Here is a 17,513-nt window from a genome sequence, read left to right on the forward strand (position 1 = left end):
CGTGGATAATGAGCTTTTATTTCAGGCGGTGGGCAGGTAGCCCATCTGTGTCTGCCATGTGGACGGGCCGTTCTGCAGCCGTTTCTCACCCCGTTCCTCCCGGATCCTCGCTCCCCGGCCATCCCCTCACGAGGCCTGGGGCACGAAGCGGCTGCTCCGCTCCCGCCTCCAGCCGCACCCCGGCCCTTCCAGAGAACCCCATGGCCGCTTCCCCAGAGACTGCTAGGGGAAAGGGCCTGCGAGTGCTGCATCCTCCCGAGAGCTTTTACCTCCCCGCATGGAGTTATGCCCTTTGCCTCCCCGTGCTGGGAGCTCAGGCGGGATGCGGGGAACCTGTTCCCCCCTGCTCCCCACACTCGCACAGCTGCAGGCTGCTCCTGACCCGAAGCGCTACGGAGCTCCCACAGCGGAGCGGGGGCCATCCCGCCAGCTGTGAGGGGAGCAGCTGCCGCGGCCATGGCGGCCCCTCTGTGGGGAGGAAGACAGCACAAGGCCGGGGCTTTCCCGGCCAAGATGGTACCCTGTGAGTCTCTCTGCAAGGAGCACCACAATCCCGCTGTCCGCAGCCTCAGCTGGCAGGAGGGGTGAGCTCCAGGGGCGCCATGTGGGACGGAGGGAGGGAGGATAAGGGGCGGAGTGTGCTGAGGAGGGTCCTACCCTGCCTGCTGGGCCTCACAGGCCATACTGTGGTGTCCGGGCTCTAAGTGTTCTGTTTAATGAAAAAGAAGTGTTTTATGCAATATATAGATACTCTTCTGAGGAAAAAATATTTTAAAACTAATCTTTTTTTAGGAAAGATGGGACAAGACTATTTAAAAGAGCATGAAGTCACAGGACAAAGTGGAACGTGTTCCAATTGAAAGAGAGTAGGTTTATATTAGATATTAGGAAAAAATTCTTCATTGTGAGGGTGGTGAGGCCGTGGCATGGGTTGCCTAGAGAAGCTGTGGCTGCCCCATCCTTGAAGGTGTACAAGGTGAGTTGGATGGGGCTTGGAGCAACCTGGGATAGTGGAATGTGCCCCTGCCCATGGCAGGGGATTAGAACTAGATGATCTTCTAGGTCCCCTTACGATCCAAAGATTCTGTGATTCTTTGAAAAAAAGAAAAACCCCTAAAGAAAAACTATGGATGAAATTTGAAGGGGGATGTGGTGGTGCAGAGGGAGGTTGCGAAGGCCTCCCTTCAGGGAGCAGTGACATCTCCTGAGGAATTGACTGCAGATCTGGCAGCAGGACAAGGTCCCTGGCAGTGGGACAAGGTCCCTGGCAGCGGGACAGGGCCCCTGGCAGCAGGACAGGGCCCCATGGGGCTGCTCCCCGGGTCTGGCAGCTGCCCCCTCACCAGGGACTCTGGGCCAGGCAGCCCTGCCAGGGCGAAGAGCTGCTGCATCTGCTCAACACAAGAATCGCTGCTTTGGGGACTTGGAGATTATTTATCTTAGCTCTCATAAATCCTTCAGGACTGTATATTAAAAGGGCAGTTGGGGAAAGGATCCTCCAGCTCCTGCAGGTGGTGAAGAGCTGGGCTGGCAGGGCTGCTCCTAAGGCATCTGTGGCCAAATGCTCTTCTCTTCTGGTGCTGCTGTTCAAGACAAATACAGGGGACTTTTCCTGAGCATGGCTTCGGTGCACGCAGGACACAGCACACAGGCTGGGGACCTGCTTAGCAAAGTAGATGAGAATGGGAAGTGTCCTCCTTCCTGGGACCCCACTGCCTTTTCTGCTCCCCAGTGTTCCACACAGAGCAGGGAGGTGGGAGGGGTCTAATCAAAACTTCAGGATTGTTCTCTCTTGCAAGTCTTTCCTGATGGTAAATAAGAGTTTAATTGATGCACTTTCTCAGCATGTTGACTGAGCCCACCAACATTTTTGCAAATTTTGCTTAAAAAAAGCACTAAGTAAATTAATTCTTATTTAATAAGAATAAAGACATATACAAATATAATTTTTGATGGGAAGCCGTCTTCTGAGAAGCTTTTATGATACAGTCCAATATCCTGCTAATTGATTTCACTCTACAGTGTAATGTTGGTGATTTTTGCTTCCTGGGTTTGGGTTATCCTAAAAACTTAAACATATATAGTCTCATATAATATAAGCTTTGTTTTTTAAAAAATATTTCCTTCTCTAATGGGATCAAATTATGGAGGTCATTGTAATTGGTTTATTATGTTGCTAATACAAGAACAGTGAGTAAATTCCCTAAAGAACTCCATTGCCTTTAGTGAGGAAAATATTGGTGTGCCCTGTAGCTGTGATTCATGCTGCTATTGTGAACTCAGCCAGCTGTGACATATATGTGCAGGCAATGGAAGATAAATGTGTTCTAATAATCCAGTATACAAAGTATTTCCATAAAAATTCTTCAGTAGTATCCAAGGACATTAAAAGTCCATCAGTAAAGTCCTTCTTTAAATGGTTTTGAATCAGGCAAAGAGTGTTTTAATGCACAGTTGTACAGGCTACTCAAGTTTTCCCCATGATAGTTCCAGAATCTGTTTATAGCATATGATTGTGATACTGCTGAGAACATTGCTTCTGATAAAAAATTGTATGGATTTTCAGTATTGTCAACTCCAGTTGCATTCAAGAAAATAACGAGACTTATTTTGTTACTTGGGATATAATTGTGTGTTTGTTGACAGTCATAGTAGGAATTAGCTTTAAAAAGATCTTAAGATGCGTCTTTTATGCAGGATTAAAATTAACTTTGATTACTTACATAACACTTTAGATGTCTCCTTTCTGGTGGACCTCTGTTTTGGGTCTGTTTATTGCAAATGCAACAGTAAAATAAAACTCAAAGCACTTCCCTGATATGCCAGAGAGTTGAGTTGCTGTACCCTGAGGCACCCTTACCATCCACAGCTTGAATGATTTGATGCTGGAAGACTCACTTTGGTTGTTCTTGCTCTCTCTGCAAAGCAGGTAGGAAGAACTAAAGTGAATCTCCCAATGCCAAACCAGGCAGAAACAACCAAAGTTAATCTTCCAGGTTGTTCCCACCTGTGGGATGAACAAAACGGGATGCAGATCACCTCTTAATACCTATTGTGAAATTTACTCTGGAGAGCTTGTGCAGAAGGTGAGGTATGGAGCTGTATATCAGTCCTGTGCTGAGCACCAGTGTGGAGACCACAGCTGAGAAGGAGCTGTTGAAATTCTCCCAATTGCAGAGCTTTTAAACTTACTTCCAAAACTTCCTGCCAGAGCTAGATCCAGCCACAGTGCTGGACTGACACCCTCCTGTCCATCCCCACTCCTCCCTCCCCAGAGACATGGTTAGTAAGGATTCACGTCAGAGAAATGATTTATTAAAAAAAGTGGATGATTTATTCTAAAAAGATTATACTGATTAACTATCAATATAGACTACCCAAATCTCTGTGCTTTGTTTTCAGGAAAACTCATTAAAGTAATATGAAAGTTTTAAATGGAAAAGAAGAATGGCTGAAAATGCTCAGTTTAACTTAGTTCTGTACACTTTCCACATGTTTTTAATAGCCTAGTGGTAAAACCCAATAAAACCACTAGAAACAATGAAATCATAATGAAACATCTCAAGGTCAGTCTCATTTTTCTTTTGGTTTTGCCATTTAGCCCATGCAGTATTTGCAGCAAATGTAATATGAGATATCTGTGAACATAAAATACTTCTTGTTTTGCTTCTCCTGCTTTTTCCATCTTATTACTTTTTATGGTGGGGGGTGGGGGGTGTGCGAATGGTGGGCCAGAGATATCAGATCCTTTTTGGAAAGTTCAAAAGCAATGATTAACCACAGTGAGTTTCATGTGGTGGGTCAAAGCCTGGCTTTCAGCTGGTGTGGTGCAGAAACATAGAAGCATACATTCAATTCCTAAATGAAATGCAGGTACCTCTTTGTGATGAAAGATGGCTGATTTTAAAGCAACAGATGTAGAACTCTTTGTACCTTGCAGAACAAAACTTCCAGAGGTGGAACCTGGAAAGCACATCTGTGACCAACCTAAGCACATCCCAGTGAAATTCCCAGTGGAATGGGAAATCTAGAGTTTTATAATGATTTAGTTAAAAATTCTTCAGGAACAACATTTGCTGGTTCTTGTGCTGGACTGAGTGCTCTGTGCTCTGTTTGGAAGGAAGGACAGCTGTGAAGAGAGTCACAGATGCCTGTGGGTACCTGCAGACTTGCCTTTAGTGGCCACGTGGGGACAGGAGCTTGGTGAGGAGAGGGATGCCTTGCTCCCTCTCTACATCTGCAGCTGTTGGTACCATCTCATCGTGGAGCAAGCAGGGAAAGAAGGTTTGATCCTATTGCAGGAGAAGTGATTGAACATTTTCCCTCTTCTCCTACCATACTCCCCATCTTGTCTTTCTGAAGCCTTCTGTACTTGTTCCCCAAAATACCACTCTCTCAGTAACAGACTGCTATGATTTTACTTTGACAGCCTGTAAAATTTCTAAAATACCCTGTGACACAAATCTGCCAGAAGTCTCAGCTATGCCAAATCTATTCCCATGTATCATCTAGGCAACAGAGATGCAACTGTTGCTGCTTTATAAATGATGGCATCTGAGGTTCTGTCACTTAAAATGGAAGCCTGGCAATTCCTGTGACTATTGTGAGTAGCACTTCCAGAGAGACAGAAGTGGCTAGTCCAAGGTAATCATGAGTCCCCTTTACTGTGTTACATAACTGTCTCAGTCTTCAGCTCATTTATCCTTACCATGTATCACCCTGTTGATTTAGAAAGGACCTTTTTTCTGTTTACAGAGGGAAGCAAACCCTGCATTCTTGTGGTCACTTGGGAAGTCTGAGTGAATAACGAACCTGACCTTAAGTAGTGACCACCCTTCCTGTTCTATTGATCTAATCCATTTGGGGTTTTCTGGAACAAACCCTCTTAAAAATTCCAGGAATATCAATCACTATGCTCCAGAGTAGTTAGTGAGGAATGTAATTTTGAGTGTCTCTCATCTCAGTTGTAGGTGAAATTACAGGCTGAACTGAGAATTTTAATACATGTGTTTCATTTTTAGCTCAGCCCTTAGTGAATGGGTGCATTTAATTTGTCTATTCTGGGGCCCCTTTTCCAAATGTAGTAAAGCCAGGTATTTATTACTGCAAAAAACTGTGCTCTCCCCACTGCAAGGTAGGCAACAGTAGCATCCCTATAGAATAACCTTCATTACTTTCTCTCCTCCCTGTATTTAGTTCTCAGCTGGGAGGCTGTGATATCAGCCAGCTTTAGTGCCTGCAGGGGAAAGCCAGCAATTGCTCACTGCCTCTGTGTCTGCAGTGACAGAGCTGCTCTTGCTGGAGAAACACACCTGTGCACTCAGCAGAGGAACAGACACGGGGGTGCTTAGTGTTGGGCAAGATCAAAGGCAGCCTGAGCTTTCCACATTCACTTCATTTCCCAGGTTACACATTATGCTTACACTCATCAACCACCTTCTGCTAATAGTTACCTCATTTTTATGGAAAGCACAGAAAGGACTGAGGTCATTTCCAAGACTATCCATCTGGCTTGAAGATGAAGCTTTCTGTCTGCTTTGAAAGTGTTATAAATCAGTGTGCTGTTGTTAAAAAGGGACTAAAATTGATGTTTATTGTAGAATTTAAGCAAGACCTCATCAAATGGAGGGGCTACAGAGTTCCCATCTTTTCTGAGTGCCATAGAATTTCTGGTCTAGTAGGTTGAGCAACTCCAGTTTAATGCTTTGACTATTTAGATCATCTTATTTGTATGTTAGGATTCGTATTCAGGTGGCACAAAGAAACTTAGCTGCAATTAAATAATTTAAGTGGAGCCAATTAAGACTAGCAGACCATATGAGTAACTGTATTAGTTCCATAAACTTTTTTATTTGGATTGGCAGCCAAAAGCTCTTGGGAGTTAGGGGGATGTGTAAGTGCTCTGGTTGTGTCTCTTTCTCTCAGTTCTAAATGTTGCACAAGGGTTTATTACAGCAATTCACCACTGCAGAACTTCCTTGGCACTGGCAAAATCCTCAAGAACCTGTTTTAATATGTCTTTAATTTATATTGTTTATGCCACAACAAGCTGCAGTGGCTTCTTTCATCTCAGTAGTATCATCAGAGCAAAGGAATTGCAAATTAACAAGCATAAAACCACTGCCTCTGATAAGTGTGTGTTAATTTGGGTTACTTCCCAAACTCTTTCTTCTATAGCTGTATGCAATGCACAACCCTTCTTAATTCTCCTCCTTCTTTCCCTCCTCAAGACTATTCCCCAGTGTGCCTTTAGAATACTTTAATTGGCTACATTCCCTTTCTGTTTAGCAGGGGGAGGCAACTTTAAAACAGGATTGAATGTTGTCAGTTAAGAAATATGTTCTTTCCACATATGCTTGAAATTATGTCATGCAAACTGTTGTAATAAGTGATTGACTGGTCGATTGATTGATTCTTTTTTAATATAATTTTTTTGAGACTGTAAAGGTCACATGTTTGTTTTTGTGCTCTGAAAGTAGGAGAAACATATTTACCAACACAAAGCTTGCACTCTAACTTGATAATCAACAGCTTTATTATTTTTGTTGGAAGGAAGTGTGATTATAACTGGAAAATGTGAACAGATCCATGCATACAAATATGTTATGGAACCTGTGCTAGTCTAATTGCACTGTGCATCAAGCTGCTTGACAACACACACCACAAGACACAGAAAATAGCTAAATGGAGGAAAACTTATCATAGAAATTATCAGAAATTATCATAACATTAGTGTTCACCTCTCCTAGCTAATGGTGTTTTGTGTTCAGTATGTGAACAGTTCAGAATGACTGCAGTAGCAGTCAGGTGCTCCAGTCAAGGACACAATACACTAAGCAACACATATTTACCAGAACCAAGACCCAAAGTGCCTTAGGCATCTAATTCCAGCATTTCATATCACAAATTAAAAAGGTCAGGTGATAAACAGGACCACTGCTTTCCTCTCAGATGAATGGGAGTCACAGACTGCTGTAAACCCCAAGTTTTAAAGATCCAAACACTACAATGTAAAAACCATAATGCATTTCCAATTTGCAAAGCAGAACTGGACACTCTTTGAATAGGGTTTGAATGCAGAAAGCTGATTTTAAACCATCCTGTTGATTTCATAAAAGTATGTCTTCACACGTGAACATTACCTACATGTGAGAGCATAATGGGAAAAGCTGTGATTTTCTTTCTCGTGTAGGACTTGAGCAGCACAACTGACTGCTGGTCTTGGGTGCTTTATCTCATTTGAAGTTCTCTTTGTAGAAGCTGCTTAGGCCATGAGCCAGACCTCTTAAGCCATGACTACACTGAAGAGTGTCACACCAAGTGAGCTGTCTCAGGCAAGGGGCAAAAGGATTTGCACTTGTAGTTAGCCAAAGGTTGTAGATGGCTGGGGAAGAAGGTGGTGGTAAGGCTGGGAGCACTTTCTGCTTGGCACAGTGGCATGATGTGTGGGCAGACTCTCCAAAACCACTTAGTCTGGAACTACTTGTTCCAAATCTTGGATCCACTTGGCCTCTTTCTTCATCATTTTTATCTGTGTAAGGTGATTTTAAACTGAGAGATGACTGGAGGGATTATACTAACGCTTCATGTAGCTGTAATTGACTGGATGAAGTTGAAACTTTCAGTTGTGTTTTCTTTGTGGGCACAGTTGGCACACAGAGACCCTGCCCTGTCCATGTGCCCTGACCCTGTTTCATCCCTGGCTGCTTGGTCCTGTCCCTGCGTCACCCCATCACTTGCGTTGACACAACTGTCTGTTAGGACTCTGCTACAAACATATGTGAGCTGGTTTGAATTAAAAATACTTCTCATCTGGTTCTTTGTCTGGCCTCATAAATAACTGGGTCTGTACAGCTGGGAGAGGAGGGGAGGCTGTGCAGGCAGGAAGGGACAGCTGGGGAAGGATGAGTGGGACCTCCTGGAATTGCTAGTGCTGCTGAGATGAAAAGTGTCAGATGTGTTTGTCAGTCAGTGCTTCTGCCCATTCAGAGAGGCACAGAGCAGCCTCAGCTCTCCCCAGTCACTCATTCTTAAGACACTCTGCAGAGCAGGTCCTTTACAGGGCTTGTTCTGGAGAAAATTGCCCTGAATCATTTCAGTTCTCCTCTATTTGTGTTCTAAGTTGTTTTCACTCCAGAGTAAAATCAGGAAAACAGTTACCAACTCTACATATTTTCAAATTTATATATAATTTCTGAGGAACTACAGAAAAAGAAAACCTATGTGTGTTCTTTCTGGCTTTACTGCTTGATAATTAAAGTACATATACTACAGTGCTCTGAGGCAACTATTTGGTGCATGACATAAGAAATAGTCTGAACAGGAGCCCTTAAAGAAGAGGTGAACATGTACATCCCAGGAAAACCACTAATCATGAATGAATGATACACTGAATCTGCAATGAATTAATGCATGAAACATTTCTGGTTAATGAAGATTTTTTCCTTTTTGTCTAAGTTATTTTTTCCCTACAGATGAGAAGAGCATATCAGAATACCAGGCACATGGTATCTCAAGCTGCTATGCCACAAGTAGCTAAATATAATATGTCAAGTGTATTGGTATGAGCTGGTATGTAGTCTCTGGATCAAATCCCAACTTTTCAAAAGGTCTCCTCACTTCCACTCTCTATTTTAGCAGAGACATAAGAAGACACTAATAGAAGTGCACAGACAGCCTGTTTTAAAATGGCAGGTTTATTAAAAATGTTCTCTATCACAAACATTGGAAACATATGCAGCAGATTTTACTGTAAGTGAAAGATTCAGCAGACAGTGGAAAGGGAGCAACTGTCAACTGAATTATGAGAAATAATGGGGCAGTTTCCACAGCAAACTCCTCACAAAACCCCATTTTAACTCAGCATCCTCTGTTTGCAGTTTGTGTTCAGACTGCCCTTCAGATGCAGCACATGGTTCATGAGCTTGAGCTTTGAGTTTAAACGTATTTACAGTAGAACGACCTATAGGTTACAGGAGAGGACACATTAGCACCAGTGCTTATGGATTAGAGCTCACATCACCTCTGCCACTGCATGTGCATGGAACTGACTTTACTGAAGAGTTAGGTTAAAAAAAGGTTAATAAATCTGGCACTTGGAAGGCAAACTGTGCTCTGCAGTGACCTAGGAAATCTTTGTGAAATCACACTTGACTGCCTGTCTCTGAAGGCTGCCCATCACAATTACCTTAACGCCCTTTCTGGCACAAATAGACACTTACTTCACTTCCCCTCTGCTTGCATTGTTATTTAGGAATAGATGTAACCCCTTGAGATCAGGAAACCAGTGTGATTTTCTTACTGCTGTTCTAAAACTAAGCACAAACTCTATATTTAGCGAATATTAGACAAAATTAGTATCTTTAGCAATTTTGGTGAAACATTTTCACATAGCAAAAATTCTACAGTGTTCATAATACTGAAATTCACAAAAAAAGGCTTTGGTTAGAAAATCAAAAAGGGTCAAATAAAAAAAAGCTTTTAAAAAAAAAGAAGCCAAAGGAGTGTCAAATACTATATTGAAGTCAGTGAGTGCAGAATAAAACAGTAGTAGTCCATAAGTTAATTTTTCAGTAGTAAAATCTTCCTCCTAAAGAAGCCCATGTCTCTTGCAAGCTGTGTGCCTGTCTTGACATTCACAGCTGGTCTCCTAGCTCCAGTACAAGCAGGGTGGCGATAAGCCCACGGTTTCCTGTTCAAGGCAAAAGAGTCCTTCTTCCAGCTGTGAGGTAGAGATTGGGTATCAGGTCACTGGGGTGTGAGATACCTCTGAGTGTAGCAGTCACACATTTGTTTCTAGTTCATTTATTTCAATAGTGCAGTGGTCTTTACTGTTGGATTTCTTAGTGTGATTCTCCACTGGAGTTTCTTCTTGCTCCACTTGTATGGGTATATGGTGCTGCAACCCTTTCACTGTTTCTGGTCCACGAGATTCATTCATGGTCTTCACACAGCCATTTCTCTGGTAAGCCACAATCTGATGGATGTTAATAGGCTTAGTTTCACAGATCAATGGCACCTATGTGAAAAGCATTAAGATCTGGAATACTGCCACTGATTGCTGTATACAATAGGAAGGGAATTTTTACTTGGAAAGCCTGTGGGCTGCTTTACATTCACCAGGATTATCTAGAGCCTCCATAGACTTCCAGAAGCTGTTTCTCATATACACTAAGGCATCTTTGCACCATCTGCATGAAGCGAAGGAGTCTGTGTAAAAATGCAAATTCTGTCACAACTCTAACTCACTTACACCTATGGTAACAGCTGCTTGCCACTGGGAAAGTGATACAAGTAGGGTAAACAGAGATCAGAATTCCACAGCTCACTTCAAAAAGTACAGACTCTCAATGACCACTGTGCTGAGTTCTGGCAGTGCTTGCTCTTGGGTTAAATTAAATAGACCAATAAGCCACTTGTTGCCTTATGCCTTTCTTCTAACCCAGTAAAATAACACCTGTCTCTTCAGTTTGCTGTTTTGAAAGAAATAAAGGGGATTTTATTAACTGATTCATAAATTAAATATTGAAGTGTTCTTTAAATCAAACCAGATTCTGATGGGGAAAGTAAGACGTAAATACTGGCAGAGAGAAGGTGGGCTTGCAGCTGGGAAAATATGGCCTTTGGGTATACATTACTAACTGCACAAATTATGCAGCCAAAATGTATGGCAGACTAGCAGTAAATTTTAATACCATTACAGAGCATGATTCAAAGAAAAATCTCATCACAGATGACTAAATAATCCCTCAGGAGAGATTTTATATTACTGCAACATCTCTTCTTAAGTTCTGACTGAGTTCTAAATACAGCAGTGAAATGTCAGGAGGCCTGTGTTATGCAGGAGCTCAGCCTATACTTCTGGCTTTGTAATGGACCTTACCCATAGGTTGTATTTTAGGGGGTTTGTAGAGAGCTGCATGTGTAGCCCCTGTAGTCAGGCTAATCCTGTCATCAGTAATTACTGCAGATGCTAATTACCTCAGAGGGCACTGCCTTTCTACATACAACTTGAAAGAGCAGGAATTTTAAATTAATGCTGCAGGAAGGCATGAGAATGGGATTGGCCACAAAATTGCAGAATGAGAGAAATAATGGTAGAAACAAAACCTTGCTATTTGTGTGGAATACTACAGATGACGCACAGAAATGAAACATGTCTTGTGAAGATTGGTCCTGATGAAGGAATGTTCCCGCATTTACTGTTCTGTCCTTGTGTAAGAAAGGTAATGAAAGTCTGGCATGAGTTGAAATGGTTGGAGATCAGTACCTCCAAATTTGATGGGCTCATGGAATTAGGAATCTCCTTTGTCAAGGGTGGAAGGAAGAACATCAGGAGTTCCTTTTACAAGGAAAGACTGAGTGATGCATGCCAAAGAGGAAGGAGAAAATGCATAGGAGTGGAAGGAGGCAGGGGCGGAATACAGAGGTACATGTGCTGTATGAAATAAGATACAGAGGAGGAAAAACAAAGATGTAAGGAAGAAGGACTTGTATTAAATGTAGAAAGCATGATGTCTGAGAATGAAGTCTGGAATGGAGTTGTGCTTGTGCTAGTCTGGAAAGAAAATAATTGCAAGGGTGGATTCAGATTATGCTGACTCAGGGCCTTGCAATGCCCAGGGTAGTTGCTTTTGATGTGAGCTTGTTGATTATGCATATACACACTCATAGAAACCTTTACCTCCCCCTACACACAGGTAGTCAAGGACATCTGTCACCCTGCTCTGTTGCTGGTCACATTTCTAGCAGGACAAATTACTGGCCAGTCAAGACCTGGGTGCTGAGTGTGGGACTCACAGTCCCAGCATCTCATGCATTTGTGAGATAGCGCAGCTGCTTCTGCTGCTCCCATCCCCAGAGTGCCAGACACAGCTGCCTTGCAAACTCTGCACTCCAGTGGCATTTCACATGACCTCATGGAAAAAGATCCCTCCACCCCATGTGCTAAGCTGCCCATTGCCCAGTTCTGTCCTCTCTCTGAGACAGCTTTTATAAACTGGAGGAACCAAATGTGGGAGCTTGCAAATTCTTTGCCACAGTCCAGCACACCCTGGCACACCCTGGCTCACAGTGTGATTACCTCATCACCATCCTTGATGAACTCCTTCCGGCAGATGTGGGCCATGATCCCAGCAGCCAGCGCATCCCCCAGGACATTGATCATTGTTCTAAACCTGTCTCTGGAAAATGAAACAATAATGGTAAATTGTTGACTCTTTGGGTGAATTCCTGTGCCTCCATCAGCCATAATTATGGCTGAAGGCCAGTTTGGCTGGTTTTATGACCTAAAATGTTTAGAAACGTTAAGAAGTTTGGTATCAGCATCCATTAGTTATTGAGCAGCTCAGTTGAGTTTTCCAGCCTTTCCAAAGCTTGGTGTGCTGTGCTGCCACACACTTGATTGTGTAGCTGTGTCCTCTTAGAGATGTAAGCTGATTCAGCACTGAAAAGTTGGAACATTACACCTGCATTTCTGTCCCAGTTTATATGTTAAGGTCCAGCAATATGGTCTCATTTGGAGACTGGTGCTGAAAATGTCTGAATTCAATAAAAACAGAGGTCAGCGCAACCATTTCCTTATATAAGTGATTGTGGTACCAATCTCAGCAATCAAGATGCTGCTTTGATTATTGTATTGGTAGAATGGGCAGGATACAATCAGAATAATTCAGAAGATTGCTATGTAACTACACTCACAAACTAAACAGTCACTGACCATATTTAAGTAGTGTTCATTCCTATAAAACTTGTGGTGACTTTGGCTCTTATGTTGGCTATGCAGTAGCTCTTAAAGACTCTTCATTTTCAATTACCTTTACCAGTTTAAATTCCTATGTTTGACAGTATTTTGTATCTATATAGTTTTAACTATTTTTCATTTATTCACTTACAGAATTTCTTCCCTGTTTACACCTTTTTCCCACTGTCTAAAAAAGAAATCTATTAAAATATAGACTGTAAATAGACAAAAGTAACTGGGTGTCAGAGACAAGTGTTACATTTGAATCATCCTGGAACCTATTAGATAAAATCGATGAGATTTCAAATAGATGATATAGCTTCTAAGTTTGAAATTCATCACATCTTTTCCAAGAAAAACATATACATCTGAAAACTCTGTCATATTAGTAACTTAATTTATAAATGTAGGTTATAAAATGGAGGTTCAGAAATCTCCAGATGTTTGGCTTATTAAAGTCAGGGATGGTCCAATATCAACATTGCCCAGATTTCTGATCCTGTATCTTAATATAGAAAAGAACTGAAACTGTGCTGATTTTTAATTTTTTTTCAGATATTTTAGGCAGGTACTCAGTGCATATAAATGTTTATGCAGTTGTCTGCTTAGTTACCATGAAAATTGCTGCATGAAAGTTTTTTTGTGTGTGGAGTTACTCAAATTGTATGTACAACTGTGAGTAACTTCAGCAATAATACTCCACAGCCTACATGTAGATGTGGTTGTTGACTCCAGGACCCAGTCCTCCACATATTTGCTCAATCCTTTTTTTTTTTAATTCCTGCTGTTCTGATTTTGGGTTTTGCCTTGAAGAAAATTTCCACAAGAACATGTTAAACAGGGAAAAAAAGCAGTTAGAACACATACAGATAAAAGTTCCTTTACACAATGACTTTTTTCCTTCTTGATTATCAAACAGTGATTCTTGGAAAGATATTCAGTGTTGTGAATTTTGGATTGTGCAACAAGTCAGCTGTGGTAAAGAAGAAGTTGTATGAGCAGAGCTCAAGAGCTTGAGCTCCCTTTTTCCAGGGAAACAGTGCTCCACACTGAAACTCTTAAGAAAAGGGACTGCCTGGCACGTTGCTTGACCACTTGTGTTCCATGTTCTGAGTGTCTGGAGCAGTCTGCACTACACTTGAGGAGAACCACAACACACACCACTGACATTTCTCCACTGAGAGGCCAACCTGCTGCTGGTGCTGTTTCTCTCAGTGCAAACATGTGAGTCAGTGGTATTTGAGCTGTAGATATTATGAAAGATGCAAAACTTTTACCTTGTGTTTGATAGATGAGCTGGGAAACATTTTGATTTTCTTCTTTATGTCTCTAAGCACTAGCTAAAGGTATGAAGGTCACATACACATTATGGCTACCTAAGAGAGTTGTAATACCTGCAGTGCATTGTAATGGGTATTTCAGTCTCATGAGATCATCTAACCAGCCTTCTTTAAACATTCTTCATGCTCCAGTACTTCCAAAACTAATACTGAAAACATTAATTGTGTCAAACATGTTGACACTTTGCATCTGCAGGCTCTTGAAACCACCAAGTGCCGAAATAGAGAAATATGCTTTTTGTTTGAAAGGTCATCTGCAAAAGACAGAAAATTTGGTCTATTCCTTACTCACTTTTTAATACCATCTGGAACTATAGCCTGAAAAGTCTTTTCTCTGATGTTTTGAAAAGTTGTGTAAGACAAAAAGAAGAATAATGCCCATGTACACTGGAAGGTTTACTGGAAAAACAATGAAATGTTGATGTTGCAAGAGCTGGGCAAAAACTGAGTGATATAGAGGGAAAAGGCTTTTGCAATATAGTCTTAAAATATTAATACAATTCAAAAGTCATTACTCCTATTAATGCTAATAATAATAATCTATTACAGTGGAAAATAAATATTTTTTCTCACAATTCTTCGTACAAAAAAATAGGTGGCTAAAAGTTGAATAAAAGAGGATATATAACAGAATGGACTTGTAACACATTTTTACCTGATGTAATGATTTACATCAGGTAAATTTACCTGATTACCTGATGTAATGAAACTCCCTGTATTGAAGGAGATATGTTTTATATAGCGTAAATAAAAATAATTTGGACATTTCCTTGTGTATGCATATGCTAGTTACACAGTTAATTGACATGCTAATGAGCTAGGGACCAGTATTTTATGATTCATCTTCCTAGACTACTCAAAATGGATTGATTCATCAGCATTTACATAAAAGTTGAGAGTTCAAATAAACCACTTCTTATTAATTTTGAAAATGACTCTTCTCATGGGTGACACAAATCCCTTTCATCCCAAATGTGTTGTTTCAGCCTCTGCCTGTGCTGTTAAAACCCCCATGACTGGGCATGCAGCAAAGTTTCCTCCCTGCAGACTGGCTGATCTTGCAAAATTGGGGGCTGCAAGCAGTTGCTGCCTATTTAGCACTAACTTCAGAGAGCACAGAATTGCATCAGGATCCGCGGTGAAAGGAGCACATTACTGGAGCCAGCACTCAGGCTGACTGCACTGGGGTGTCAGCAGCTGTAGCCAGACAGCCCACACCATCCTCGTGCTGTCATGGCTCTTGTGGCCACAGGGGTGCCAGTGGTGACAGTGCTACTTGCTGGCTTTAGCAGTGGCTCAGGCCTCTTGCAGAGTGCTTCACTACACTGAGATGATGGCCTCGAAATGTCAGTGGGCTGACAAGTAGAGTGCAGGCAAACCATGTTTCCTAGGAATGTTGGCCCCTTATCCTTGCCCAAGGCAAGGTGCCCAAGTTGCCCCTTAAGCACATTTGTCTGGCCCAGCCTTCAAATTTGTCTCGAAGATCATTGTCCAGCCTGGCTAGGTACAGCCACTTCCATTGCCCAACTATCCTCCTAGAAAAAAGTAGTTCTTAAATTTTTTGGGGATCTGAGTTGAGGTAGGTACTTTTTTCTATTTCTTCATCCTTCTTCCCTGTGAATGTGAAGATTGAACAACAACCTCTTCTGGAAAATCTTATCTGTCTAAAAAACTGCTGTGGTGACCTTTCCAGCTGTGGTTTTAGACTAAACAGAATCTACTTCTTCAGCCTTTTCATGCAAGGCATATATCTAGACTCCCTCATTTGTCTGTCTTTTCTATAGAATGTCCACATCAGCAGAGTTTTTAGTCTAATGCCACATCAACACCATTTCAAATTACATAATCACTTTCTTTGCCATTCATATGTATATATTTATCTGTATTACTGTACCCCTGGAGACCATTTGCCTTTTTAGCAAAGTTGTTACCATGGAAGCCTCAAGAGCTTTGTGTTACTTACAGTGCCCAGTCGACAGCAATAATCAATGTGATGTCATCTGTTGGGAGCCCCACTGAGGTGAGAACAATGACCATTGTCACCAGGCCAGCTTGTGGGATGCCTGCAGCACCTATGCTGGCAGCTGTTGCTGTGATACTTTAACAAGGAAAGAAAGGAATAAACTTTACTTTCTGGAAGAAACCACACCATGTTTCTAACCATGCTCTTACACAAGCCGCTACATGGAAGTGCTAGTGTTTTGTGGACAGAATCCAGGTGAGACAGCAAGAACAGGCCAAGCAAGAACTGTCTGCCCAGGGCTAAATTCTCATCCTCAGCCTTTGCAGCCTTGGCACTGGTGGGGCAGTTCTGTTCTCGCAGAGGGGCCAGCCAGGTTTCTCATGGGTCATGGCACCACCCAGCTCTGTGTGCCAGGAGTCTGCCAGCCCCCTCATTGCCCTCTGGGTCACCATGGGCAGCTCCTGTGCCAGGCAAGTCGGTGTCTGGCCCTGGCTGGGGCCTTTACTGTCAATCCATCTCAAAGGTTAGGCCAAGGGTAAAGAGGCTGGGTCATGGGTGAAGCCCTTGCACAGCCCATGGCTTTGCATACTTGGATCTAAATAGGAAGCAAGCATGAATGTGACTGTACATGTTCAGTTTCTGGAAAGTATTTTTACTTGACCTCCATACCATTTTTTCAGCCAGGCAAGCAGAAATGAATGAGAGACCAGGGCAAGAGTAGACCTGGCAGGCTTGACATTTTTTTCATAGTTATTTCATAGTTATTTCATAGTGTTATTTTTGAGGGAGGGATTTAATTCCATTTTCCAGCAGCAAAAGTGACTGAATATATTCATTTCCACCCAACTAGTGACTTCCAAGAGCTAGGCCATCCAGCAGAAAGACAACAAATGTTGACAGTTGTAAAAGGATGACAGAAAGCATTTATACTGATAATCCTCTGCATTCATCAGTCAAGAATGTCAGAGCTTTTGGCAAGCAGTTAAGTCTCATTAACCTACTATGGAAAATGAGGATAAGTGTATTCACCCATATGGAAACTGAAACACAGGGATATTCAGTCCCTTGCTTACAGCTGTACAGTGTACCAGTACAGCAGCAGCAGTATTTCTACATAGAGCCCCTTTTTAAAATAAAAAATACATTAGCATGTGGGTGTGATAGGGAAGGAGAAAGACCTAAAATTACATTTTGCAAAAGTTAACTTGTGTAGCATCGTAATAACATTGTACTAGAGCATAGATAGGAAGGGACAGAAGCTCAGTAGCTGAGTAAGAGATAACTTCAATGAACATTAAAAGGCTTTCCAATTAGTGCTATGGACTGGCTGTCTGACCAGGACTGCTTCTGCCTCTTACGTCAGGCCACAAAGTCTCGGGACTTAATTGGGAGTAAAACCAGGAATGTTTAACTAAGATTTTGCAAGCAAGCTCATCTGCTATTCCATTCCATCTTTACCTTAATGTAG

General features: G+C 42.0%; 2 protein-coding genes across 8 annotated transcripts in view; one reads left to right on the forward strand and one right to left on the reverse strand.

The window, feature by feature from the left end:
• The first annotated feature begins 47 nt into the window (after window positions 1-47).
• Window positions 48-17,513, forward strand: part of CPT2 (carnitine palmitoyltransferase 2) — a 65,432-nt gene continuing 47,966 nt past the window's right edge. The window contains exon 1 of one of the 6 annotated variants that reach the window (XM_086842163.1): window positions 48-584. In XM_086842163.1, coding sequence (XP_086698289.1) covers window positions 457-584 — 128 coding nt within the window. In that variant the 5' untranslated portion in view covers window positions 48-456. Of the gene's footprint in view, window positions 585-792; window positions 867-17,513 lie in introns of those variants that run through there. The other 5 variants (XM_086842165.1, XM_086842164.1, XM_086842166.1 and 2 more) reach the window with 5 other exon arrangements.
• SLC1A7 (solute carrier family 1 member 7) overlaps window positions 8,681-17,513 on the reverse strand; it is a 50,720-nt gene continuing 41,887 nt past the window's right edge. Inside the window, exons 10-12 of one of the 2 annotated variants that reach the window (XM_086842172.1) lie at window positions 16,046-16,180; window positions 12,083-12,182; window positions 8,681-9,976 (exon numbers count right to left, since the gene is read on the reverse strand). In XM_086842172.1, the coding sequence (XP_086698298.1) occupies window positions 9,782-9,976; window positions 12,083-12,182; window positions 16,046-16,180 (430 nt within the window). In that variant the 3' untranslated portion in view covers window positions 8,681-9,781. Of the gene's footprint in view, window positions 10,019-12,082; window positions 12,183-16,045; window positions 16,181-17,513 lie in introns of both variants that reach the window. The other variant, XM_023932402.2, reaches the window with a different exon arrangement.

The sequence above is a fragment of the Cyanistes caeruleus genome, chromosome 9, assembly GCF_971803275.1.
Source record: "Cyanistes caeruleus chromosome 9, bCyaCae1.hap1.1, whole genome shotgun sequence".
In the NCBI taxonomy this organism is placed as follows: Eukaryota; Metazoa; Chordata; class Aves; order Passeriformes; family Paridae; genus Cyanistes; species Cyanistes caeruleus.